The sequence below is a fragment of the Lynx canadensis genome, chromosome X (genome assembly GCF_007474595.2).
Source record: "Lynx canadensis isolate LIC74 chromosome X, mLynCan4.pri.v2, whole genome shotgun sequence".
NCBI lineage: Eukaryota > Metazoa > Chordata > Mammalia > Carnivora > Felidae > Lynx > Lynx canadensis.
The window spans coordinates 85,417,907-85,444,665 of NC_044321.2; the positions used below are offsets into that span (position 1 = coordinate 85,417,907).

Below are 26,759 nucleotides of genomic sequence, written 5' to 3' on the forward strand. Positions count from 1 at the left end.
AGTGGCCTTTAAAGCCCTCTGCTGTGCTTATAAGTGAGACACCCACCTGCCATCACTTTGGCATTGAATGAGGAGTTGGCTGAAAAAGTGAAGGCGGGGTATGAACGAGGACGGGTCACACTAGCCTCCCAAGGGGAAAACTCAGAACATAGGCCAAAAACAGAAAAGAGAAAAATCTTTTGGAAGAACTGCCAATGTCTAGCAACAGCAGGAAAGGTTGCTTGAAGAAGACAAGGAAGCTCGTCGAAACTGAGGCAGGAAATCCCATGTGCTGGGATTGAAGTGGCAGGCCCCGGAAAGGAAGGTTTTGTTGCCACTATTTTCTTGAAGTCCTGCAGGGTTTGGGAGGAGGGAATGAAGCCTTCTTTCTCTGTCTGCTACTCAGGTAGTCATTTTTAAGTCTTTAAAACTCTATGAGGAGAAGGGCTGTGCTTTATTCATTTCTGTAATCCAAAGGCTGAGTGCTGTACTTTGCCCATAGTTGCTGCACAAGAAAAATGCCTGTATAAGAAATGACTGAGCAAACATATGGATGAATTTAGATTCTCCTATAATGGCTGGGGTCTCAGAAGGAGGCAAAACCAGACCTGCCCTACAGGGTGGGAGAGGGAGGGGGCCCTTTCGGTGAGGAGGGTGTTTGAGCTTTAATCTAATGGGTCCAGAGTTCTGTGGTCTTTTATCTGGGGAGAGGATCCCTAGTGTTCATAAAATTCTTGAAGGGGCCCGTGATCTCCAAAAGGTTGAGATTCACAAACAACGTTTCTCCGAACCCTCTTGTTAAACCCTATAACTAGTGGCCCAATTGAGGACATTCCTAACTTACCCTCCCAACCTCGTTTGCCTGCCTCCAATCTCTTCCCTATTATTCATCCTATACAGATAAATTTACTTAAAGTACAATTATGATCATGTCATTCCCTTAATCCCGAAAGATAGCTCCCCCATCACTTACAGAATGAAGTCTCAACATAGTGCCTCAACAATAAAGTCTCAACAAGCAGGGGAGGGGCAGAGAACGAAGGTGACAGGGAATCCCAAGCAGGCTCCACAGCCATCAGAGCAGCCTGATGTGGGGCTCAAACTCATGAACCATGAGATCATGACCTGAGCCAGAGTCGATGCTCAACTGACTGAGCCACCCACGTACCCCTACTTCCCTTTCCTTAAAACCTTTCTCTGCTTCCTCACTTGTGCTTCAAGCCTGGAGAGCCTCTTCCCAAAACCCTCCCCATTCCTCAGCCTAACTCCTGTACTTCCACCATGCAGCGGTGATACTGTTTACCACTGAGTCCACGTATCACTTTGTTTGGGTCTTATGGCTGATGTCTAGTTATACCTCCAAAATCCATTTTCCTCTTCTGCCTGGGTGCAAAGCCACCTAACAAGATATTTCCTAGTCTTTCTTGCAGTTAGGTGAGACTTGCAACTAAGCTTTTGCCATGTGACAAAGCTCTTGTCAAAAGGATATGACAGAAAGTGAAATGGACAAATTCCACCTGACTTGCTTAAAAGGAAATCCCTTCCCTGGACCTCTTTCTTCCTTCACATGAGCTGGAATGTGGATGTGCTTATGACCTTGCATGGAGCATAACTCTCCAACTGGCCTAGAGTGGCCAGCATGTGATGTAAGAGAGAAGTTATCCTTCTTATTTGAACCACTGCATTTTAGGCACCCCTTAAGTACCCCTAAGCCACAGCAGAGGCTTCTCTATGGTAGTGTATTAAATTGTACTGTGGCTTATAGTTATTTATATAAATGTCTCGTTTTCTCTACTAAGAAACCAACCCCTTGTTGGTTTCCCTGCTTCCTATCTTTCCCCCTACACTCTATTCTCAGCTGAGGTGATTTATTTATTTATTTATTTAAAGTTTTTATTCATTTATTTTTCAAAAGACAGAGGTAGCATGAGCAGGAGAGAGGCAGAGAGAAAGGGAGACAGAATCCCAAGCAGGCTCCATGCTGCCAGCACAGAGCCCAGTGCAGGGCTTGAACTCACGAAACCATGAGATCATGACCTGATCTGAAGCCAAGGGTCAGATGCTTAACCATCTGAGCCACCCAGGCGCCCCTGAGGTGATCCTTTTAAAGGGGAAGTCAGATCATGTCAAAACACACACATACACACACACACACACACACACACACACCAAAAACAAAAACACCTTACTCAGTAAATGAAGAAATCTTTAAAATGGCCTACAAGGTCCTACAAGGTCCATGATCGGCAGCCCCTCACTAATCGCCCTTATCTCACAGGCCTTATTTTCCATATTTTCTCTTACAGGTGTGCCCCACTTCCACCGACCCAACAGTCACTCTGCATCAGACACACCAACCATTTTACTATTCCACAAACAAGTTAGACACTCTCCTGCCTTGGGGTCTTTGCACCTGCTTTTCCCTCAGCTTGTCCCAGATATCAACATGGCTCATTCCTTTATCCCCTTCAGGTTTTGCTTCAAATGTTATCTTCCCAGATAGGGTTTCTCTGACTATCCCACTTAAAATTATACTCTCCCTCTCCCCTACTACAATCTGGCACATTATCCCACTTCCTTGCCTGATTTTCCTCTACAGCACTTATCACCATTTGATATATTATATATTGTCTTTATTTACACATTTATTGTTCGAGAATGTAAGCTCCATGAGACCAGGATTTATTTAAAAAATTTTTAATGTTTATTTATTTTTGAGAGAGAGTCAGAGGATGAGCAGGAGAGGAGCAGAGAGAGAAGGAGAAACAGAATCTGAAGCAGGCTCCAGGTTCTGAGCTGTCAGCACAGAGCCTGCGGCAGGGCTCGAACCCATGAACCATGAGATCATGACCTGAGCTGAAGTCAGACACTTAACCAACTGAGCCACCCAGGAACCTGAAGAGCAGGGATTTTTGATTGCTTACTGCCATATTCTCAGTGCCCAGGACAGTATTAAAAGTATTCAATTGGGGCACCTGGGTGGCTCAGTCGGTTCAGCGTCTGACTTTGGCTCAAGACATGATATCAAGGTTCACGAGTTCGAGCCCTTTATCGGGTCCTGTCCCCCACTCTCTCTTGCCTCTCCCCCACTCGCATGCATGCACATACACCTTCAAAAATAAATATTAAATTTTTTTAAGTATTCAATATGTATTGAATGGATGAATTCCTTGGGCCCTAATACCTTCTAGTCCCCTCAATGCCTAGCACAGTGCTTTGCATGCCATAAAGCACTCAGTAAATATTTGATGAATGAACTATGATGGAAGGCTACTAATATTCTGCCTTGAAGTTTGCTTCCTTCTCCAAGTACCCCTATACACCTGGGCCTACATTAAATTCCTAAACTCTTAAAAGTATGACAAAGGGTCAGTAGGAGAGGTCCTCCATGGACACTGCTGAAAATGGCAATAACAAAGCTAGGATGCTGCTTTGAGTGTTTTCTGCCTTTTCCACTTGGACAAATCCCTTTGCATCTCTGGGTCTTAGTTTCACCATATGTAGGATGAAGCTAGGAGAGTAGATGATTTCTGAAGTCCGTTCTATTTTTACAGCTTGTAGTTATGGTGCTCATAACTAAAATTGTATGATTCTAAAATTGTATGATTTTTCTCTTCCAACCTGTGATTGGAATATGCTTACTGAAAATGTGGTGTCAGAATAAAGGCCCTCTTTGGTCCAATTAGCAAGCATCATCATAAAAATAATAAAACGTGGTGTAAAAGGCCATATTAGCAAAACGCAGACATGACAGTGAGGCTCCCATGAGGCAGATAAGACCAAAAACTAGGTTTTCTGATTCCTTCAGGGTTCTTTATCTCAAGTCCCATACATATATTTAATTTCCTCTCCTTTCCAAGGGTTAGATAAATCAGATCTTTATCGGCAAGATATTTTGGAAAATCCACACTCCTTTACTTGTTTGAACACACTTGGTCTCAGCATCCGAGACAAAACACAACTTTCTCTTGCCGTGTCTCTGGATGATTGAGGTGACATGTCCTCAGTCACTTTCCCCTTGGGACTTGTCTTCCAGGCAAAGGCAACACAGTACAGTTGCAAAAGGTAAGCATGCCCTTTGAATGCACCTGTGGTACGGGTGTCTCTCTGTGATGTAAACGTGCTTTAATTCAGCCCTATCCTTATAAGGAGATAAAAATCACGTTCAGAAATATGCAAACTCTTGTTCAGAAACCTCCCCTTCATTCTGACAAACTGGCTGCCATCCTGATAAACAGATTTTCTTAAAAGGAACTGTAAACCAGAGCCAGACTTAATTTCTGGCACTGAAGGAAAAAAAAAGCGTGTCTGATTTCCCGCATGCGAGAAAGATCTGGCACTATGCGTCACCAGCATCCCTGCACTCCCCAGTCAAACGTGGTTTGCTTTGGCGCTCCTGAGCCAGCTCTCGCCCACTGCCTGGCTACGGGGGCGGGGCTATACCTTAGCCTCGCCCCTTTCGTGGCCTCCAGCCAATACCTGAGACAACTGGAGGCAGGCAAGAGCCACAGTAAGGACCCGCCCCTCGCTCCCGTTCAGCTAATCAGGGCGGACGGGGTGTGGATTTCTTTGCTGACCCCGCCTTCCTGGCGGTGGGCAATTTAGAGCCGCACGCCCGGCGGGAATGTAAGATGGCGGAGTAGCAACGCGAAGCGGTTTGGACCTGAGTCTGTGGGCCGACTTCGGTTCCGGTCTCGGCAGCAACAGTGATCGCTGAGCAGAGAGTGCCTAGGGTGGTTGGCCAAGATGCCGAATATTAAAATCTTCAGCGGCAGTTCCCACCAAGACTTATCCCAGAAAATTGCTGACCGCCTGGGCCTGGAACTAGGCAAGGTGGTGACTAAGAAATTCAGCAACCAAGAGACCTGGTAAGGGCGAAGTTGGGACCCCAACCCGGGGCGGCAGGGACCCCGCTTGGGCGGCAGAGAGTAGGGGGATGGGGCCGCCGCGTGAGTTCTGAGGGACCGCAGGGAGGGGGGGAAGGGGAAGGGGCAGCTCTGTGGCAAGCGTGCCCCACGGGCTGTTTCCGTTATTTTACCTCTCGCGGGAGGGTCACGTTCATTCTCACCGTGAGGTGGGGTGGAGTCAAGATGGAGCATGAGGCGAAGCTGTCGGGTTTGAAGTCAAGGGCCGGAGGACCCAAGGCGGGGTAGTGGCTGCCTAGAGCTACGGGAAGGGAAAGACGCTTAGCCTCGGCCAAGGGGACACGTGGCTTTGTCGCTTCGCTGTTGAGCTATCCTGACTGGACTGGGTTCACTTTAACTCTTGGACCAGCTTGCTTGGGAGAACCTTACTGCGTAATAAGCCCTCCTGGTGTTTCTTTTAGAGTCTAAGAAGCCGCTTTTCAATTCGAAATGGTGTCGGTTGGGTTTCGTTTTGAAGGAAATTGACATTATGTACTGAGGGCGCCAAAATGATTACTAAGGACTTCCCTTGGATTGGCAAGCGTTGGCTTTTCACATCTTTAGAATCGGAGCCATACTTAAGTTAAATCTAGTTGATCAAATAAAGTGATGCATTAACTCTGCATCCTGATTGCCAGCATCTCAGCTTGAGCCATCCAAAAATTTGGGGGAACCTTAGTTCTGGAATCCTTGACCTTTCCCAGTGCGGGTACTGGTACAGATGATACAGAAACGTATTTTTCAGTAGCAAAGTCCCTCCTGAACTCGTCCACTCCTCTTAGCGCTGTTGTGAGGATTTTAGGAAACAGTTTTCATCGCAGAGTGTTAAGATAATGGAGGAAAGATAATACAGTGGAAGACCGGAATTGCATAGTACATTGCAGCTGGAATTTTTTTCATTGCCTTGCTAATTAAACGTGCTCCCTCCCCCCACTCCCAACCTCCTCCTGCACCTTGGGGCCATCTTAAAAGATAACTTAGTTATTTCATCCTTTCAGTGTGCCTTCCACCTAAATGTAGAATCTTCTGGTTCTGATAGATATACTTCGTGTTTTGTGGTCCTGTTGATCAAATCAGAGCTGGGCCTGCAGTCATCTAGTCAGTCATCTAGTAAGGGGAAAGTTTACACCAAGTCTAATGGTCAGTTAAATTAGTTAAGGTTACTTTCAACATTTTTTCCTAAATGCTTTTTTTTTCCTTTTTTTTTCTTTCTTTAAACTTACTATGGAAGTGTAACTCCCCTATCCTTTCTAGATCTGCTTATAAAAGCATTCATCTGTAGTGGGCAGCTTCCTTCTGGATACTTGATTGTTGCACCGCTGGTTGTGATGCAGATGATAGTGCAAACACTGACACCATCTGTAACTAGGCAATACCTTAGTCAGAAGAGGCTAGCCAAGCTGCTGTCTTTAGCTTTGACCACACCATTATGACACCATAATAATGAAACCATACAGGACCAGACATTGCATGTGGCAGTACAGGTGGGGACAAGAATGATTTTCATTTAGAGGGGTTTTTTGCCCCCCTTAGAGAACTATGGTTATTAAATCCTCTTCCTACACTTCTAGGAAAAATCCAAAGACCTTATTTTTCTTTGTGTTAACCCTTCACCCTCTGTCATAATGCAATACTCTAGAGCCTGAAACTATATTGGGAGAGGGGGAGGACGAGAACAATTCAGTGTTCTGACCGATCTGGATTCATCAGCAATCCCCATCTACTTCTGAAATCAGGCTGGTTTCATTTTTAAACAGCTGGACAGAGGCATGCTTGGAAACATTGGTTAAGATTAAGCCCAATGTGGAAAATGGCTGACTGGTTTGGTTTCCTCGTTTCAGGCTTAATAGCTTTTTGGTTCCCTAGGTGTTCTGAAATCTTCATTGAACATAATTGAGTATGTTGCCCGTGAAGCCTCCCTCTTCCATCCCCAACCCCCACCTTTGGCTCTTCTGCACTGTAGAAATGGTAACTACTGCCCTGTGTGACTCTTGGGCTCTGAAGGGCATAGACAGAGCAGCTCAGTGGGTACTCTGGGTCATCAGATGGAGAACTGCAGAGCCCATCCTCAAATGAGACAGTTTTGCTATTTGGCAGAGTCACAGGGGTTGGTGCTCTCTCAAGCAGAGTGGCGTTACTTCTCGACTCAGGAGCCTCCCTTGCTGTCCAGTTACGCAGGAAACATACATATAGGTGGGTGTATTGCACACAAAAAATAAGAGAGATTAAAAGCTCAGGCTCTGGAATCAGAGAACCTGCATTTGAAATCTTAGCTTTTCTTTGCCTCACCTGTAAAGTAATAGCTACCCATAGAATTATTGTGAAGATTAAATGAGATAAATTAGAACATTGTCCAACCCAATAAATGCACAGTGGATGTTGGTAAGCAGTTGTGGTGATGGTATTGCAGAAACTACAGAAGAGGAAAAAGGGGAAAAAAGACCTCCCAGATAGTGCCGTCACCACCCAAGATCAGCTGTTCACATTTTGATTTATGACCTTCCAGATATTTTGTGTGTTTATGTACTTTTCCAAAAATGTAAGGTATCTATGGCTTTCATCACTTAGCAATATATTTTGAATAATTTCTCCCCTTAATATTTAGTCTACATGGTTTTAAATAGCTGTTCTGGTCTTCTTACAGTTTTACCATAATTTTAGATAACTGAGTAGTAGATATTTCCTGTTGTTGACTAATGCTTTTATATGAAAACCTTTGAACACAAATCTTTGTCCATTTCCTTAGGACAAATCCCTAGAAGGGGAGTTACCAAGTTAGGGGTAGATGCCATTTTTCAGGCAACTGATAACATGTTACCCAATTGCCCTCTAGAAAAGTTGACCCAACTTCTGCTCTCATCGGCAATAATCAAAATAATAGTAATTAATGTATAATGAGTGCTTTAAAGAGGTGCTAGTTCCTATGCTAAGTACTTTATACATTTCTAATCCCCTCTACCCTGCTGAGAAGTTACTATCCCCATTTTATGGATAAAGGAACTAAGATTCAGAGGTTAAGTAACTTGCCCAATACTGGGTACTATTGCTTACAATTTTTGTTGATGGAGTATCTCATCTGGCTTTTAAAACTTATGAATAAATTAAAGTTTTTGATGTTTTTTTGATTCTCTTCAATATCAAGAAATAGCTTTGGTTTATTTGGTTACTGTGGATAGGCTCAGAGTGGGGAGGACTTTAACTTTGATTGTCTAGGATTTTCCTAAGAACCTTGGTTAGTTAATCCCTTGGTTAGTTAATCCCTTGCATTTTGCACATGCCAATGTCTCCATCTAAATTCTTGAGATTTTCTTAAGAAGACTATCCACCTTTTAGATTTCCCTTTATTTCCTATTGTGTTTCTTAGCATTCCATGCTGGTTGGATGCACTGATGCTAAAGTAAAGATAAAGGAGAAGCTGTTTTTCTCATTGGATGGACATAGCCAGCCTGGCCTTGCCAGAAGATTGGGGGAATGATTGGCCCAAAGCCATTTGGAGAACACACCGTTAGTAGCTAGAGGGAAAGAACATGGAGTGTTACCCTTTAAATTGCTAAACTAGGTCTTTCCACCTGATAAATTGCATTAAAAGCAAACAGGTTTTAGCCACAGCTCTTCTACCATCAATCACTGCCTAATTTATCATCTCTTAGACTTAGAGGAAACCATAGAAATAATACTAAGATTTTTTGAGGACTCACTGAACTATTGATTGACCAAGCTGTATAATAGGAGTGTAGTTTGCAGGTATTTGAAGGCTTTCTGAAAGTCTGTACCTTATAATACTACTGGAGGGGCAAGATTGATCTTGATTAGTGAGATTAGAATACACAGTAAAATAAGGCAGTGTCCTAGTTTTACTTACACTGCTTTATTTTGCATATAGTTAAATAAATAAAATTTTCAAGTTGCTAGATACATGTCTGGTAATAACACCTTTCTATGCTTTAGGATTTAGTCCTAAATTTGGTTTTGGGAAATGGCTGAACTGTTGGTTGACTATCATCGGGTAATATGATAACACAAAAGTGTTACTAGCAATTGTGTTGGGTGGTGAGCTGGTGCTTTTATAAAAATTATTATTCAAACCTTATGTGATGTTAGAGTATGATTTTTAAAGGCATACCTCTGCTAAATCTATGTATGTAACAAATGGTCTCTCATGTTTAACTTGGCAGTGATAATTTAATTTTATAATTAATGCTTTAGCTGCTTTCAAGAAAGGATTTGAAGTGTGTTTCATGATAGTCACACGATTTGTTAAATAGATGCTTCAGAAGCCTTCTAGAACAAAGGCCTATCATAATTGTGCCAAGAATTTGGCACAAGGTAGTTACTGCAGTCTAGGGTTACTTTAACTGCATCCCTTGGCTTCCTGGTAGCCAAAGGGATAAGCCACTTGCAGTGGATTATGTAGTTTTTCTTTTTTTTTTTTTGAGAGAGAGAGAGACAGAACAGCATGAGCAGGGGAGGGGCAGAGGGAGTGGGAGACCGGGAATCTTAAGCAGGCTCCACACCCAGCGAGGGGCTGGATCTCACTGGTTGGATCTCACATGGTGAGATCATGACCTCAGCCAAAATCAAGAGTCAGATGCTTAACCAACTGAGTATCATGAAACTCTTTAGATACCTCCAGGCACAAAATTCTGGGAATTTCATGGGTGGGATCCTTAAATAATGATATTGAGTAACATAAGGAACAATGTAAACAATTATTATGGGTGTTTTTAATATTACTTCTGATAGTTTAGGCATTTGTAAAGAGAGATAAGCCATCATGTGTTGTTTTCTGGTCTTACTTGAAAACAAAGCTTTGGAATAGATAATTAGCCCTTCTCTTAGCCTCTTGGAGCTTTTGTTTAAATTCCTAATCAACACCACCTGGTTCTGGGTTGAGTGTATGTCTGGACCACAGATGATATTCTGTGTTCTTGACTGGAATAAGAGCCATAGGCCTTCCATATCACATGTAGAGGATAGAGGTGACTTTCCTGGAAATCAGTGTGCCTGACCTTTGTTCTCCCCCAAGGAAATGGAGATCTTCCTCAAGGAGGTGAGGTATGGGGCTCACCCCACACCTGTGGGCGGGATTAAATTTTTGAGTTTTGAAGTTGCACAGGTATTTGAAATACTTGGTCCAGACCCCGGAGTTGTGCACCATAAAACATAGAAGGGACTCTTGTGGACTGGAACTTCTTAAAGGGTGGGCAGTGTTAGTGAAGGAGATCTGAGAAGTCCCTTAAACACCGCTGTCTCTTGTTTGGGCCTACCACAATGAGTAACCTGCAGAGCGTGTTCTCCTCCAGGAGGTGTGACTTAGCCTTGTCCATTGTGTTTTTTACATTTTTAGTATATTTTACTTATCCCAGTATATCCAAAAATATGATAATTTCAGCACATAAGCAACTTTGAAATTGAGATACGTTTTGCTTTTGTTTCTCCCACCTTCACAATAAATAGAGTGTGTATCGTATGCTTGTAGCACATCTCAATTCGGTTCCTCTGTCACTAGTGACATTTTAGGCGCTCCATAACCACACAAATCCATTGACTCCCAGATTGCTCAGTGCCATTCTAGGACCTGCACTTTGGAAAACATGGGAGTTACTCTCACAGAAAGTGCTCCCTGGCTCCCTTCTGCTTGTCCATTTGAATTTTGAAGAATGTCTTCAGAATGTAATTTTGGCATTGGCGTAGTTAAGGTTGCCGACAGACTCCATTTGGTTTTTTTTTTTAATGTTTATTTATTTTTGAGAGAGGGAGAACACCAGCAGGGGAGGGGCAGAGAGAGAAGGAGACCCAGAATCCCAAGCAGGCTCCAGACTCTGAGCCATCGGCATGGAGCCCGACACGGGCCTCAAACTCGTGAACCCTGAGATCATGACCTGAGCCAAAGTTTGGACGCTTAACTGACTAAGCCACCCAGGCTCCCCCAGAGTCCATTGTTTTTTAAGGCTGACCTTGGTGATTAACAGATGTCAACTTGGCTAAGCCGGGGTCCACAAAATTGCTGTATCATTTATTCTGTTGCCTCGGTATCAGTATTTCAGGATCCTGCTGCAAAAATCTTCGTAGCTGTCGTATTCTGGTGCTCCCAACAGGTTGTATGTAGTTCCACCCAAAATGAAATCTCTGCCAGCTGTGTATCTGTGAAGAGGGTATGAACAGATTTATCAAAATCTTTTAAAGAAACATGTTGGACCCATTGCCTCTAGTGTGAAGTGAGTTACTTTGTGAGGAATGATAGAAGTCCGTCTTCTAAATTTTCTCACTAGTACACCTGCAGAAGGTTCACAGTATCTTGAGTGGATACCGAGAGGCATCCTAGTCCTGCCGGATATTCATTCATTCATTGTTTGTGCCCTAGAGGCACTGGCTGGCTGGGGATACAGAAGAGTGCAACAGATCTGGTCCCTGCCTTTGTGGAGCTTATGTTCTAGTGAAAGAGACAGGCAATAAACAAGTGTTTACAAAATAAAGTGATAACAAGTTATGATAAGTGTTTTTGAAGATAATAACTAAAGTGGTGAGGGAATGACTGGGGAGGGTCACTTTTTTATGAAACATTTCAAACACGCAGAAGTAGAAGAGTATAGTGGTTTCCCCCAAGGTACCCATCACCCAGTTCATCAATTCTCAATTCCTGGTTTAATCTTGTTTTCATCTGTTATTCCCCCTTCCATACACACCCACAGTTACTTTGAAACAAGCCTAGATAGTATATTGCCCTTGTACATTTTAGTAACCACAGTCCCATTTTCTTGCCTCAAAATGTTAACAGCAATCTCTTAATATCAAATACACAGTGTTCACATTTCCCTGCCTCATAATTGTGGGTGCTTTTCTTCTCTGTTTGCTCGAATTGGTTTGCAGACAAGGTCCATATATATATTTTAATTGGTTGATTATTTTTAAGTCACTTTTGATCTTTTGCTTCTCAGGAAGTCACTTTTTTTGATAAGAGGGTCAGAGGAGATACTTTGATTGAAGTCCTGAGAAATAAACCAGCTAGTTGTAGGAACAGCATCCCAGGTAAGTGGGAAGAAGTGCAAGGCAATGATGTGAGCAGGGAATGTTAAGGAAGGCCATGTGACTGATACATAGTAAGCTAGGGAGAAAATCTTTTGAGATGAGCTATCTCTCAAATCAAAAAGCCCAGAGTTTTCCAGATTCCCTCACAGTATTGCACAGTTTCTCAGAACATTATACAACTGGACTAGGTTCTTTGACTTAATGCAGAAATGCTTTTGTTTTTAGCTACATTTCTGTGACTTCAGCTTTCACTGAGGGCCACAGTTAATGCTTTATTTACTCAAGTATGTACAAAGCATGATTATGTGCTTCTGTGTTCAAGTCAAATTTTGAGATAGTTGTAGATCCACAGGTAATTGTAAGATATGATGCTAAGACGTTCTGTGTACCCCTTACCCAGTTTTCCCAAAGCTCCCAGCCATAGTCATTCCAAACTAGAGTTTTCTTGCAAAACTGTAGTGTGACACAAGAAGCAGGATATGGACATTGATGCAGTCAAAATACAAAACCATCCTGTCACCACAAGGCTCCATCCTGTCATAACCACACCCACCTCTCTTCTCCCTCTCTGTATTTTCCTTATGTTGCCTTTGTCTGGTTTTTTGGTGGCTCACTACTACGGCCTTGTAAAATGCATTGGAAAATATTCCCTCCTCATCTGCGTTCTAGAAAAGATGGTGCACAATTCGTGTGAATTCTTCAGATGTTTGGTAGAACTCTCCAGTGAAGCTGTTTTTGGTCAATCTTAGAGACATCCATTTTTTAAATTTTTTTTTAAAAGTTTATTTATTTAAGCAATCTCTGCACCGAATGTGGGGCTCGAACTCACGACCCTGAGATTAAGAGCCGCATGCTCATCTGACTGGGCTAGCCAGGTGCCCCAAGGCTTAACCAGTTTTTTAAATTCCCCTTCCCCCAAGAACCAGCTTTGTGTTTCATTGGTTTTTCTCTATTGTTTTTGGTTTCATTGGTTTCTGCTCTTATGGTTAATTTTCTTCTGCTTACTTCGGGTTTATTTTGCCCATTTTCTACTTTATTGATATTAATTATTGAGCAAATCATGCACTTTTAACATAAGGATCCCCAGTATAAAATACTTCTTTAATTCAGTGCCTGAAGAAGGTTTATCTCCAGATATCCCAAACTAATGGGTTTTCTTCTTTGTTCTGGCTACCAAGAATCTCAGCTTCCCTGTTATAATTGGTTTCTGGTTTGATTTTTACCATTTTCTTTTATTTGTCTTGCTTTACAATGTAAACTAACCCCATTCTTTTTATTTTTTATTTTTATTTTTTTAATGTTTATTTTTAAGAGAGAGAGACAGAGCGCGAGTGGGGGTGGGGCAGAGAGAGACGGAGACCTATTTTCCGAAGGAGGCTCCAGGCTTCGAGCTGTCAGCACAGAGCCCGATGCAGGGCTCAAACTCACCCATGGGGAGATCATGACCTGAGCCAAAGTCGGATACTTAACCAACTGAGCCACCCATGCACCCAACCTCATTCTTTTTAAAATTAATTGTTACTTGAATTGGAAAAGAATAAATATAACTGTCTCCCTATATTAGCTGCTTCTGGCAATGTAATTCTCTCCTGTTGAAGTTTTTCTCTTGATCAGTAGGAGTTATCCACAATTCTAACCTACTCCTGGTTGATACACGTTATGTAACACACACACGCGCGCGTGCGCAATACCACCACCTCACCTACAGGATTAATTGGGGGAAATGGTGTTGCTCTGAGGTTTCACGGAGGTTATGATTTTTTAATTATAAGTTATTCTTGGTAACAACCCAAGCATGGATATTAAAACTTTCATTTTATGGTTAAGTGTAGCCCTACTCCATAATTAACTTCCTGTGGAATATTTTTTAAACAAGACATACTAATTGGAAAGAATACAGTTCGCATAAAATGGAGGCAAGGACCACATCTGTTTTATTCTCCATGTGTCCCTGGCACTTAGTACAGTGACTGGCATATGAACATTTACTGTTTGTTGAGTGAAGTGCCAATATGGTAGATGTGGTACTGGCTTCCATAGAAGGCATCGTTATAGAACAGTAGTGTGATTCATTCCTCACATGATCTCTCTACTTTTGTTATACGTGGATTGTGACAGTCACAGGCTCTGTATCCAATTTGCATGCACATGTCCTATTCCTGTACGTAATGAGACACAGGCAGCTCACTGAAATTATGGTCCGGTTACTTGTAAGTTCTTTAGCCAGGCTTTTTCATGCCATGTCTCATGTAATAATAGGTAATATTTGTATAGTACACTGGCGTAAACTGAGGCAGTAAACTCCTTCTGGAACAGGGGCTCCTCCTGGGGATCTCCCAAAGTCTGAGGGGATCAGTGACCATGTGCAGCTAGAACTCATTAACAGCATACTAGTAGGGAAGTTATACTTTTTAGGCTGTACTGTCTGTAAAAGTGTAGTATGGTGCTTTAAAATCTGTTTTTTGTTTTCGTTCCTTTCTCGTTGTAGTGTGGAAATTGGTGAAAGTGTACGTGGAGAGGATGTCTACATTGTTCAGAGTGGCTGTGGCGAAATAAATGACAATCTAATGGAGCTTTTGATCATGATTAACGCCTGCAAGATCGCTTCAGCCAGCCGGGTTACCGCAGTCATCCCATGCTTTCCGTATGCCCGGCAGGACAAGAAGGATAAGGTGGGAGCAGAATCTACTTTAAAAAAAATTTTTTTTTGTTTTAATCAGAAGAAGCACATGCCCAGAGTCACAAAAAAAAACTTCCTTAATTCTCAGATACATATTTAGAGGATATTGTTGTTTTTTTTAATCACATTTTCTTAGGTATTACCCAATGTTCAAAACAATTGACATGTGATTGGTTTATATAAATCAACATCTTTGTAGTCTGTATTTCTTCGTCATACATCTGTGACTCTCAGCTCACTGTGACTTTTTAATTGTATCAAGAGGACTAAGCACCAGCTACCATGGAGTAGAATATTTTTTAAACTGGTAGATCCTCTGGGACCCTCGTCATAAAACTTGAAGTCAGTTACATGAATACCTGGTCTCATTATACACATGCACATCTCCCCTTATTTATCTGGTATATTAGAGTTAAGGTACATGTATAAAACTTTGCAGGTCTGTTCTAACAGTCAGTGCCCAAATTTTACGTACAATGTCTGGGAGAAGGCCAGACATTTTTATTCTGAGACTATAGTGCTCCTACAGAGTATAAAGGGCATGGGCTTTGCTAGTTTATCGTGCAGCAGGTGTGTTTATCTGTCATTTAAGGAGGTTGAAGTTGCTGGAATATTGACCTCAAGATGAGTAAGCAAGTGGTATAATTTGCACAATAAACTAGAATTTCCATTCTGTGATCTGTCTTTTAAGTTTTGACATGTTAGATGCAATACAGGTTTGCGTATGTATGTGTCAAAAGAGATTTTAATAATTCTTGTGAAAAAGATTTTTTAAGTCAGCCTAGTTTGAATAATTGAGCATTAAAACCCTTAAATAGGCTGAAAATATGTACATTAAGAAAAAAAAAGGTAGGAAGGTATTTTTCTTCTCTGAAATATGTATCCTGATTTGGAAAAGTGATATTCCACTTAGTATTTGTGCTAGATTGCAATTTACTCATATAGTCAATGGCCATGGCACTTGCTATGAATTTCCTGGTAGCATGGTGCCGTAAACATAGTAGGTGCACAGTAAGCAAATGTTTCTTGAGCAAATGAATTATTTCTCAAAATGGCTTTTTGGTTTTTTGTCCTTCTTCTTTTGTCCCCTCCATTTAGAGCCGGGCTCCAATCTCAGCCAAGCTTGTTGCAAACATGCTCTCTGTAGCAGGCGCAGATCATATTATCACCATGGACCTGCATGCCTCTCAGATTCAGGTATCTGGAAGTTAAATATTCAGCATTAGAAAGCAGGGGGTGTGGGGAGGAGAGAGCTTATAATGCTAAGAGTGCACAGAAGCAAAAACCTGCCCAAAGACAGCTCAAATAAACTAGACATCGACATCATTTTAAACATCCTCACCTTAAGCATTGTTTACCATCTCAGTCATTTGGAGTGGTTGGATAAGGGAGGTGGTCTGGTATTCTGAGAAGAACATGGACTTTGGGTTCAGACCTAGTTTGAATACTGGCTGACACTTACTGGCTTTATAACCTTGCACAGATTATTTAACTACTCTGAACACACACTGCATTGTTATTGTGAGTATTCAATTTATGGTATAAATGCCTGGCTCAGGATAGGTGCTCAGTAATTGGGAACTGTTTTTGTCATCATTAAATTTAGAGCCACAGATATCAGAATCTACTTTCTAGCATAAACACAGAGTAAGGGGAACGCAGCATTCCTTTGTATTTTGTACTGTTTAAAGGGACTTTCAGGGGCGCCTGGGTGGCGCAGTCGGTTAAGCGTCCGACTTCAGCCAGGTCACGATCTCGCGGTCCGTGAGTTCGAGCCCCGCGTCGGGCTCTGGGCTGATGGCTCAGAGCCTGGAGCCTGTTTCCGATTCTGTGTCTCCCTCTCTCTCTGCTCCTCCCCCGTTCATGCTCTGTCTCTCTCTGTCCCAAAAATAAATAAACGTTGAAAAAAAAAAATAAATAAAGGGACTTTCAAATCATCATTGGAGGCTTATGGCAGTCCAGTGAGGTACACAGGGTAGGTGGTTATGACCATTTTTTAAACGTGTTTTTATTACTTATTTTTGAGAGAGAGAGAGAATGTGCATGCACGTGAGTAGAGGGACAGAGGATCCAAAGCAGGGTCTGCACTGACTGCAGAGAGCCCAATGTAGGGGCTCAAACCCACGAACCGTGAGATCATGACCTGAGCCAAAGTCAGACACTTAACTGACTGAGCCACCCAGGCGCCCCTGATTATACCCATTTTATCGAAGAGGAACAGATTTCTTGAGAAACGCAACTAATCTGTAGCAACTAGTATTAGAACAGAGATCTTTTACCAGTTACTCTCTGTGACCATTTATTATAAATACATTCCACTAAGTTTATGTATCAAAGCGTCTTCTAACTGGTTTAGCAGTTAGCTTTTGCTCCCTAACAGACCAGCCCAACATTTGATGGAATAAGGCAATAAGTATTACCTCATAGGTCTCCACATTGACTGGGCAGTCGCGGTATTGGCTGAACTTGGCCGTTCTTCCCAAGGGCTCTTTCATGGTCCTGTCGTCAATTGTGGGTTAGCTGAAGTCAGGCCTTGCCCCTCTTGGCCGGGACTCTCTTGGCCAGCCCAGGTTTGAGAAGCCATTTTTAATCTGCTACACTGAGCATGCCTTCTAATCAGTTTGAATGTCACAGGAAGGTATTCTTTGGGCCAGTTATTATCCTCTTTGTATTAGTCATTTATAAATCGAAGAGCACAAAAAGAAAGCAAAAGTGACTCAGCTTCTTTCTACAGGGCTTTTTTGATATCCCAGTGGACAATTTGTACGCGGAGCCAGCTGTCCTGAAATGGATCAGGGAAAACATCTCTGAGTGGAGGAACTGCACTATTGTCTCCCCCGATGCTGGTGGAGCTAAGAGGTACGGCCAAACTGTGCATTGTTCTCACAGTACTGGGGATATCTTTCAGACAGCTATGTCAGAAAGTTGACATTTTTCTAGCAAGTGACAGTTTTTAAGTTCAGTTTACCCTTGAACAGCATGGGGATTAGGGGCATCGACCTCCCCACCCCCTGCCCCATGCACTCCAAAATCCGCATATAACTTTTGACCACCTCAGAACTTAACTACTAATAGCCAGCTGTTGACCAGAAGTGTTACCAAAAACATAAACAGTCAATTAACACACTTCGTATTTTACGTGTGTTATAGATAGTATTACAACAAAGCAAGCTAGAGAAAAGAAACTGTTGTTGAGAGAATACATTTACAGCATGGTCTGCATCAAGAAAAATCTATTTATAAGTGGACCTGCACAGTTGAAACCCATGTTTTTCAAGGGTCACGTATACTTCAAAATGGGTGTATCAGTAGCTGGGACACGAGCTGGACATAGTTTTACTGACCTGAGTCACTGCCAGAAAGTGACAGAAAGACAAGGCAGCCTAGAGGGGGTCCTTAAGTAGTTGCAGTGTTGTAGGCTTGACTGAAACCCATTAGTAACTTGGCACCACAGAGCTAGCCAACAACACCACTGTGAACCCATCCAGAAGGCTGGGGAATTGGGGTTTCCAGTGAATGGCACCAGCTATCGAACCATGTGCTATTATTGGATAAATAGGCTTTTACTCCCCTCATGATGCTGTTGGTTCGACCTGTGTTAACCCTGGCATTGAGACATTAAGCAGGAGGGAAAATAAAATGTGGTAACTTTATATTTAAAACCAAGACCTTAACATTTTAAACAAACTGATTGCCAGGCATTGCCAGTTTCAGTGCTTCACAGCTCACATGGTGCCGACTAAGAGCTCTTGATTTCCTTAGTGGATCACTCATTAGTAATGCATTCAAAAATCTGACACATGTTCTTCTTGTTGTGGAAATAGAATGAAGAGGCTACAAAACACAGATGATTGGGGAAAGCTAATTCCAGTCTTTCTAAAGGCCATTCAAATCTTCAATGACTGTTTCTCCACAACCTCTTTATTGCAGTAACTCCAACAGAACTGATAAGCTGAGCACTTGAGTTCCGTTATCCAGCCAGATGTGTGTCTCTGTGAGTCTCATGTAATCGATAGTTATTATCTGTAAAAGCGACAGAGCCGAAAAAGCATCCCCCTAATGGCAGTTGTCAAACTTGTCTTAACTTGTTGGGCATTATTTTCACATCTTGCCATGGGACTTAGAAAATAGTCATGTTTGAAACAAATAATCAAGCCAAGATCTTCTTTCCAAAGTTGGGTATAGGAAAACTGCCTTTAGTAGGTGACTTATTGCCACATATCCACTCTCTGTGTGTGTTTATAATTCTCTTTCCATAGTGGAGGATTTGCTGAGTGAGTAGCTATCAGTTTGGTCTTGGCAGGGTTTTTGGAGTAGGTAGAGGTCCCTGTGTGATTGTGGTTTGCACAGTTTTCCCCTCCATGGTGTAGGGAGTGACTTTTTCCAGCCCTTCCTGCTTTGTCAGTCACTGATTTTTTTTTTTAATGTTTATTTTTGAGAGAACATGAGAACTCGAGCAGGGGAGGGGGCAGAGAAAGAGGGAGACACAAAATCCGAAGCAGTCTCTAGGCTCTGCCCTGTCAGCACAGAGCCTGATGCAGGGCTAGAACCCACGAACTGTGGGACCATGACCTGAGCCAAAGTCAGAAGCTTAACTGACTGAGCCACTCAGGTGTCCCCTGTCAGTCTTTGATTTTGTTGGCCATGGAGTATGGGCAGTCTGGGATGCTTGAGCTAATTGAGCATGCATTTGTCTTGGATGAGTAAACATTCCAAGGAGATTGGTTATTCTTATGTTCTATGCCCACACAATTCTAGTAATGGGGAACACAAGGTATGGTTCATTTAGATCAGGATACATAAGCTGTTCAGGTTGTGGTTTGGATCTTGCACGTTCTCTATTATATGGTCACAGGCTCTCCCCTGTCCAGCACAAACTCCGTTATGTGACCATAGGCACAATGGAAATCAGACATAATGCTCTGGTTGTATCAGTGCTGCATTAAAAAACAAGACCTGGGACGCCAGGGTGGCTCAGTCACTTGAGCATCTGACTCTTGATTTTGGCTCAGGTCATGATCCCAGGGTTGTAGGATCAAGCCCTGTGTGGGGCTCTGTACTGAGCATGGAGCCTGCTTAAGATTCTCTCTCTCTCTAAAATGAAAAAATAAAAACAAGACCCAAAGCACAGGCTTCTTCACGCACGATGATGGCACAGTGGAGCATGGACCTACATGTTACTGGAACAGCGTGCTGTCATTTACATGGGATGGATTTCTGTCTGAGTGAATTCTGTGGTACTTTGTCATCAAAGATTTGTCTTCTGTGTCACTTTCTAGTTTGGTTTATGTTATTTTGTAATAGAAAAATAAGACATTTTGATTTGTTGGCAATCCTTCGGGCTGTCCAAGCAAGATGTCCCATTTTCCTGATTAATTGGTACAGTGTTCCTTGTAGTGTTCCTAAAAGGAACATCCAAGCTCAGTGCCCATGTACAGTTGACACTGACAGTTGGTAGATCACTGGGGGTAAGCGCAGTGAGCGCACAGGCACTGGAATGGGCTGGGGACTTACTCCTCTCCTGTCAGAGGCTCAGGTTCACTTCTCATCACATCTGTGCATCCAGTTGGGACAGTCTGTGCACCCCCGGCATTAGCTAAAGGAAGTCGTCTTTCTCTTCCCTTCTGCTGCCAGTCTATTAAATGAATGTGCCTTAGCATCCTGCTGCTTCCCAGGACCGGTGAGGCATCTGGCTCTCCCCTGCTGTAAACCGGAATTAATTATAATTGAAGTCTGACTAATCTCAGGATACAGATGCATTAGTCTCTAAAACCTGCTTTGTGACGTTTGCCTTTGAGAAGCCAGTCAAGTAGAGTTGTTTTCTTCCAGACCCAGGAACAGTTTGGTTTCAAAGAGCGGTATCCCTGAAAAACAAACCCACTGTTTAGTCCCTGTGTTGGCATCTTTAGGAGACACACACACACACACACACTGTTTGAACTGTGAACGCACCGCTGTCTTGCAGAGTGACCTCCATCGCAGACCGGTTGAATGTGGACTTCGCTCTGATTCACAAAGAACGGAAGAAGGCCAATGAAGTAGACCGCATGGTGCTGGTGGGAGATGTGAAGGATCGGGTGGCCATCCTGGTAGATGACATGGCCGACACCTGTGGCACGATCTGCCATGCGGCTGACAAGTGAGTGCCAAGAGGTGGTGGGGCCAGTGGTTAGAAGTGAAAAGCTAACTGCTTGCTATCTGCAGGTGAATTGAGGGGGATGAGAACTATCTTTGGGAGTTTTTATTACCCTAGGCTTGAATTGCAACATGCATCAATTGATGAATATTTTATTTTCACTTAGTTATTTTTTTCTTACTGTGCTCAACTATATAAAACATAAATTTGCCACTTTGACCATTAAGTGTACAATTCAGTGGCGTTAAATACATTCGCAGTATGTGCAACTATCACCGCTGTATTTCCAAAATGTTCTTATCACTCTGAATACTCTACTTTTGATAGTTGTTTTTTAAAAATTTTTTAATGTTTTATTTATTTTTGAGAGAGAGAGACAGAGACAGAATCTGAAGCAAGCTCCAGGCTCTAAGCTGTCAGCACAGAGCCCGACGCAGGGCTCAAACTCACGAACTGCGAGATCATGACCTGAGCCCAAGTCGGATGCTTAACTGATTGAGCCACCCAGGCACCCACTTGATAGTTTTTTTAAATTTTTTTAACGTTTATTTATTTTTGAGGCAGAGAGAGACAGAGCATGAATGGGGGAGGGTCAGAGAGAGAGGGAGACACAGAATCTGAAACAGGCTCCAGGCTCTGAGCTGTCAGCACAGAGCCTGACTCAGGGCTCGAACTCACAGACTGCAAGATCATGACCTGAGCCGAAGTCAGACGCTTAACCGACTGAGCCACCCAGGTGCCCCGATAGTTGTTTTTTTTTTTAAGAAACAAATTAAGGTAGAAATGTATAGGCCTGAACAGACAGGACTATACAGTTGGCCCTTGAACACAGATTTGAACTGTGTGAGTCCACTTATTGTGCTTTTTTTTGATAAATACAGTAGAGGACTATAAGTGTATTTTCTCTTCCTTATGATTTTCTTAATAACATTTTCTTTTCTCTAGCCTATTTTATTGTAAAAATACAGCATATGGGGCGCCTGTTGGGTAAATGTCTGACTTTAGCTCGGGTCATGATCTCATGGTTCATGAATCTAAGCCCTGCATCAGGCTCTGTGCTGACAGTGTGGAGCCTGCTTGGGATTCTCTCTCCCTCTCTCTCTGCCCCTCTCCCACTTGTGCACTTGCTCTCTCTCTCTCTCTCTAAATAAATAAAACTAAATAAAATAAAAATAGAGCATATACTATAGCATACAGAATATGTCTGAATGGACTTTATGTTATCGATGAGGCTTCTGGTCAGCAGGAGGGTATTAGTTATGATTTGGGTGAGTCAAAAGTTGTGCTCAGATTTTCAACTGTGGGGGTGGGTGGTTGACACCCCTAACCCCCATGTTGTTACAGGGTATACAGTATTTTCCCATTTATATTTTACCTAAGCCAGAAACCCTGGTCCTACCTCTTGACTGTCCATTTTAGTTGCTACCACCTTCATTCATGTTATTTCTCCTCTCTTGCCTGCACTGTTCTAAACTGCCTTCACTCTGTTCTCTCTGCTGCTGGTAATCAATCTCTTACCTCCCCAGTCTGTCTTCTCTCACACTGCCTCCCCTCTTGCGAATCTGTCTAAAACTAAGGCTAGATACCATCACTCCTCTCCTTTAAAACCTTAAGTGGCTCCCCATTGCTTATAATCCACATTACTGTGGACAGCATAGTTTTTCGTGATTTTTCCTTAACCTCTGGGTGTCTGTGCCAGGCGCAGGCCCTGGCATATAATAGGGGCTAAGAAAATATTTGTGTGCTGAATGATTGCTGATTTGGATCCTGGAGTATACATTTATAAAACTCATTTTGTCCTTGTATTGTTAAGGTAATGCTAATTGCTGTAACAGATCAACTCCCTGAAATGTCAGTTGGTTAATGCGACAGTTCTTGTTTGTGGTTTAACTCCAGTGCAAGTATTCCTCTTTTGGTTTTGTAGTGCCACATCTTTAACATAAGGCTTCCAAGATTACCTTGGAAGACATTTCCATTTTGGCCAGCCAGAAAGGGAGAAAAGAGCATGGAGAATCACCCGTGGAAGATTTTTTTAAAAATCTTTTTTTAATTTTTATTTATTTTTTAGAGAGAGAAAGAGAGCATGAGTGGGGGAGGGCCAGAGAGAGAGGGAGACACAGAATCTGAAGCAGGCTCCAGGCTCTGAGCTGTCAGCATAGGGCCCAATGCAGGGCTCGAACCGTGAGATCATGACCTGAGCTGAAGTTGGATGCTTAACCGACTGAGCCACCCAGGCACCCCACCCATGGAAGATTTTTATAAGCCCAACCAGTTGTGTACGTTGTATCTGCCCATATTCTGATAGCTAGAATTAAGGCACATGGTCACTCTTAACTATGCAAGAGATACTGGGAAAGGTAGTCCAGCCGTGTGCCCAGGAAAAAAAGGAGATGGATTTCCTTGAGCATAGCAGTCTGTACCAGTCTCACTATGTTAATCCAAACCTATTCAGATCAGTTCTTAGTCCATATACTTGTCTTTGCTGTGAACCGAATTGTGTCTCTCCTAAAATTCATATGTTGAGGTTCTAGGCCCCCTAGTGCGATGATATTTGGAGATGGGGCCTTCGGGAGGTCACTACGTTTAGATGAGGTCACGAGGGTGGGACCGTCTCATGATGGGAATAGTGCTCTTGTGAGCAGAGACACCAGAGAGCTGATTACCCCATGCATATGTGCACACAGAGGTCACATGAGTGCACAGTGAGACAGCGGCTGCCAACAAGCCACGGGGAGAGGCCTCAGGATGAAGGTCACCCTGTCACCACATTAATCTTAGGGTTCCCGGCCTCCAGGACTGTGAAATGAAGTTCTGTCTTTGAAGGCACACAGTCTGTGGTATTTTGCTATGGCAGCCCAAGCTGACTAATACACTCCTCTCCCCGAACTCAGGTCCTGTGGTGACAGGTGAGATTAATCCAAAGCATCTCTGCTTCTTCCTCTAGACTTCTCTCAGCTGGAGCCACCAGAGTTTATGCGATCTTGACTCATGGAATCTTTTCTGGCCCGGCCATTTCCCGCATTAACAATGCATGCTTTGAAGCAGTAGTCGTCACCAATACCATACCTCAGGAGGATAAGATGAAGCATTGCTCCAAAATACAGGTAAGGATGCAATTCTTGCAAAATACTCTATTTATTTAGGAGGTGGTTTCATACATTGAATTGGGTGTCTACGTTCTGAAGCCTCCCCGCTTCACTCTTAAGGGCTCAGTCTGTCATCAGGATCTGTGGTCCAAAAGTAAGAAAACAAAATCAGGTTTAAAAGATTCAAGTTGCTAGATGCACCTCTGGAGGATGGAGCACCAGGGATGCTACATTTCAACAGACTGTCTCAGTGATCGTGATACCCGCTCACATTTACAAGTCCTTGCTCTGCAGTATGTGTGTGTCGCTATTAACTGTTGGCCCCTGCAGACATAACGTGAAACCTTTGAACCAGTAGTACAACCCTTAGGACGGCAGCGTTTCTCAAAGCATGCTCTGGAAACAAAGTTCGTTACCTATGGTCCTTGTTAAAATGCGGATTCCTTTGCTCCATCTGAGACGTGCACAACCAAGAGGTCCTGGGACCACTGTTTTAATTCCCCAAGGAATTAGACACTAAAGTTCGAGTACTGTTGTATCAAAAGAACAAGGCCTTGCTTAATTAAAGTGTACAGTAGTCCATTCGCTTTCTGAAATTAATATGTAGAATTGGAGCATCCATGTCCTTCTTAAGGATTTTTTTTTCCAGCTTAAATGGGTTTTTTTTTTTCATTCCTAAGAATTTGTAAATGTCAACCCACCGCCACCTTGGTGAGTCTGAGTGAGGGGTTTTCCTCCATTAGCACTTTGACTCTTTCCTAAGTGGTGATACTAAAAATACAACGCAGAGGAGCACCTGGGCGGCTGTCAGTTAAGCGTCCGACTCTTGATTTCAGCTCAGGTCATGATCTCACGGGTTTGTGAGTTTGAGCCCCGAGTTGGGCTCTCTGCTGTCAGGAGAGCCTGCTTCAGATCCTCTATCTCCTTCTCTCTCTGCCCCTCCCTGACTCATGCTTGCTCTTCCTCTCTCTCTCAAAAAATAAACGTAAAAAAAAAAAAAGGCTGCAGAATGGCTGGGTGTGGCTCCCAAAGGGAAATAGCACAGTGCAGCTGTTTTAAGAGGAAGGACCCTCACAGGTCTGCTCCTCAGTGTCTACAAAAGGGTGGGTCCTCTGTCTGGGTGTTCCTAACCTGCCGATTTTCTCACTTTCCTAGGTGATTGACATCTCAATGATCCTCGCAGAAGCCATCAGGAGAACTCACAACGGGGAGTCCGTTTCCTACCTGTTCAGCCATGTCCCTTTATAATAGAATTACTGCTGAGGCTTTTTACAAATAACGTGAACCCCGCCCCTTGTTCTCCCTTGGCATTTGATGAAAAATCCAGCAGAAAACCCAGCTTGCTCCAGTGTAGCTTTCCACACCCCACATTAGGTATATTAGTGTTTCTCCTAAATTAGAGAAAGACGGATTGAGACTCACTGCTGGGATTTCCTTCCTCCGTTGTCTCATTCCGGCTTCTTGGATTCTGTGAGCCTCGCAGCTTTGCAGCTTTAACCACAGCCGAACTGCTGCAAGATTGCAGGCTTGAGAGGGTGTTGTGTTGTAGGGGTGTTTGAAGTTGATGAGGGAAGCTCAGACTACTTTGCATGTGAATTCTTCAGGGTTTCCTTGGTTCCGAACCACTGGTGACAAAGCCGAACCACTGGTGACAAAGCCGATCCAGTTCCCATCCCCCAACCCCCAACCTGTGAAAAGCTCTCAAAAGTCTATGCTAAATTACAGCAGGAACCCTAGGCAGCCCCAACCCAGCTCTGGTTGCTGAGTCCTGTAAAGCAGGAGCCAGCGGGCAGCTCTCTGGTTGGAGGGGGGAGCCTGAGGGGTGGCAGCACACAGGGCAGTGAATGCTTCTTGGGAGGAAATAGCCTGATCCTTCACCCCCTGCTTGGGGACTGTGTCCCTTGGATTCTCCTTTGTACCTGTTCCTTTACATTTGACTTGACCTTCAGCCATCTTGCCCTTTCCCTGGCCAAATAACCCTCTCAGGCCCAAATGTTCCTTGTACTACAGTCTTCTGGAAAGCAAACTTACCCCCTGCTACGTGATCTCTAACATTTACATGGGATTGTTGTTTCTGCCGTAGCTTAATCTTCCTGAGCCCGCTACCACCCTGGTAGTAGGTTTTAGGTGGGGTCGTAGTGCCTTTAGATTAATTTAAATATCTCATTTTCATCTTCCTCCCATTGATTTGGCCTCTCCAGTGACCTGAGATTTCTGTTAAAAAGGTTGATGTTACTGTTTACTGTCTCTTGTAGAGGAAACTAATAAAGTGTCTTTGTGTGATTGTGGATCTGTATCATATCTGTACCGGTCTTTCTGCCAGAGGTTTGGTCTAGGTGTCTTACGGCCCGGTGATCACTCTTCTATGCTTCCAGACTGTCAGTTGCATTGTTAAGCCAAGAGAAGACCTTGGCCGCAGTTTTATCCAACCTTCAGACCTTAAGATGTCTGGGGTGTGCTAAGAACTAGATACAACGTGATTCTGTGCATTGTATCTGAATTACAGCGCCTGTGAGGCCTGCTGGATCTCTCGTTCTTATTCCTGGGGAATAGGAATCCAAGTGCTTTCTCAGAGGAAGAGCGTAGTCTTTATAATTTATTCATTTTGGAACCAATTTTGCCAAATGTAACATTTCCCTCCATCAGTAGTTGATACATGTGTGGCATTTAATTTCAGGCCTTCTAATTAAACACTGGGGAAGGTAAATGTGTACAATTGAATGAATGCTAACGCATTCCAGAAGGTGAAGGGATTTTTTTTGGTGCTTCATCAAATCAGGACGCTCTTTAACTTCGGGAGAAGCCACATGCTTCTTGCTTTTGTTTGCTCTGGTTGTGCTTTATGTTGAATAATGGGATGTTGACTTTACCATGAGTGTTCTGAAAAAAAAGTGATTCAAAAGGGGACTGAGATGAGCTATGGAGTGTGTGCCTCTGGCCCACTA

General features: G+C 43.1%; 1 protein-coding gene across 1 annotated transcript; it reads left to right on the plus strand.

Moving 5' to 3' along the window:
• Positions 1 to 4,581: 4,581 nt before the first annotated feature.
• On the plus strand, positions 4,582 to 26,102 carry PRPS1 (phosphoribosyl pyrophosphate synthetase 1). The gene is made up of 7 exons (XM_030305677.1): positions 4,582 to 4,847; positions 14,401 to 14,584; positions 15,691 to 15,789; positions 17,327 to 17,451; positions 20,558 to 20,731; positions 23,673 to 23,832; positions 24,970 to 26,102. The coding sequence occupies exons 1-7, from the start codon at positions 4,726 to 4,728 to the stop codon at positions 25,060 to 25,062; spliced, it is 957 nt and encodes a 318-aa protein (XP_030161537.1). The 5' UTR covers positions 4,582 to 4,725; the 3' UTR covers positions 25,063 to 26,102.
• The last annotated feature ends 657 nt before the right edge of the window (positions 26,103 to 26,759 follow it).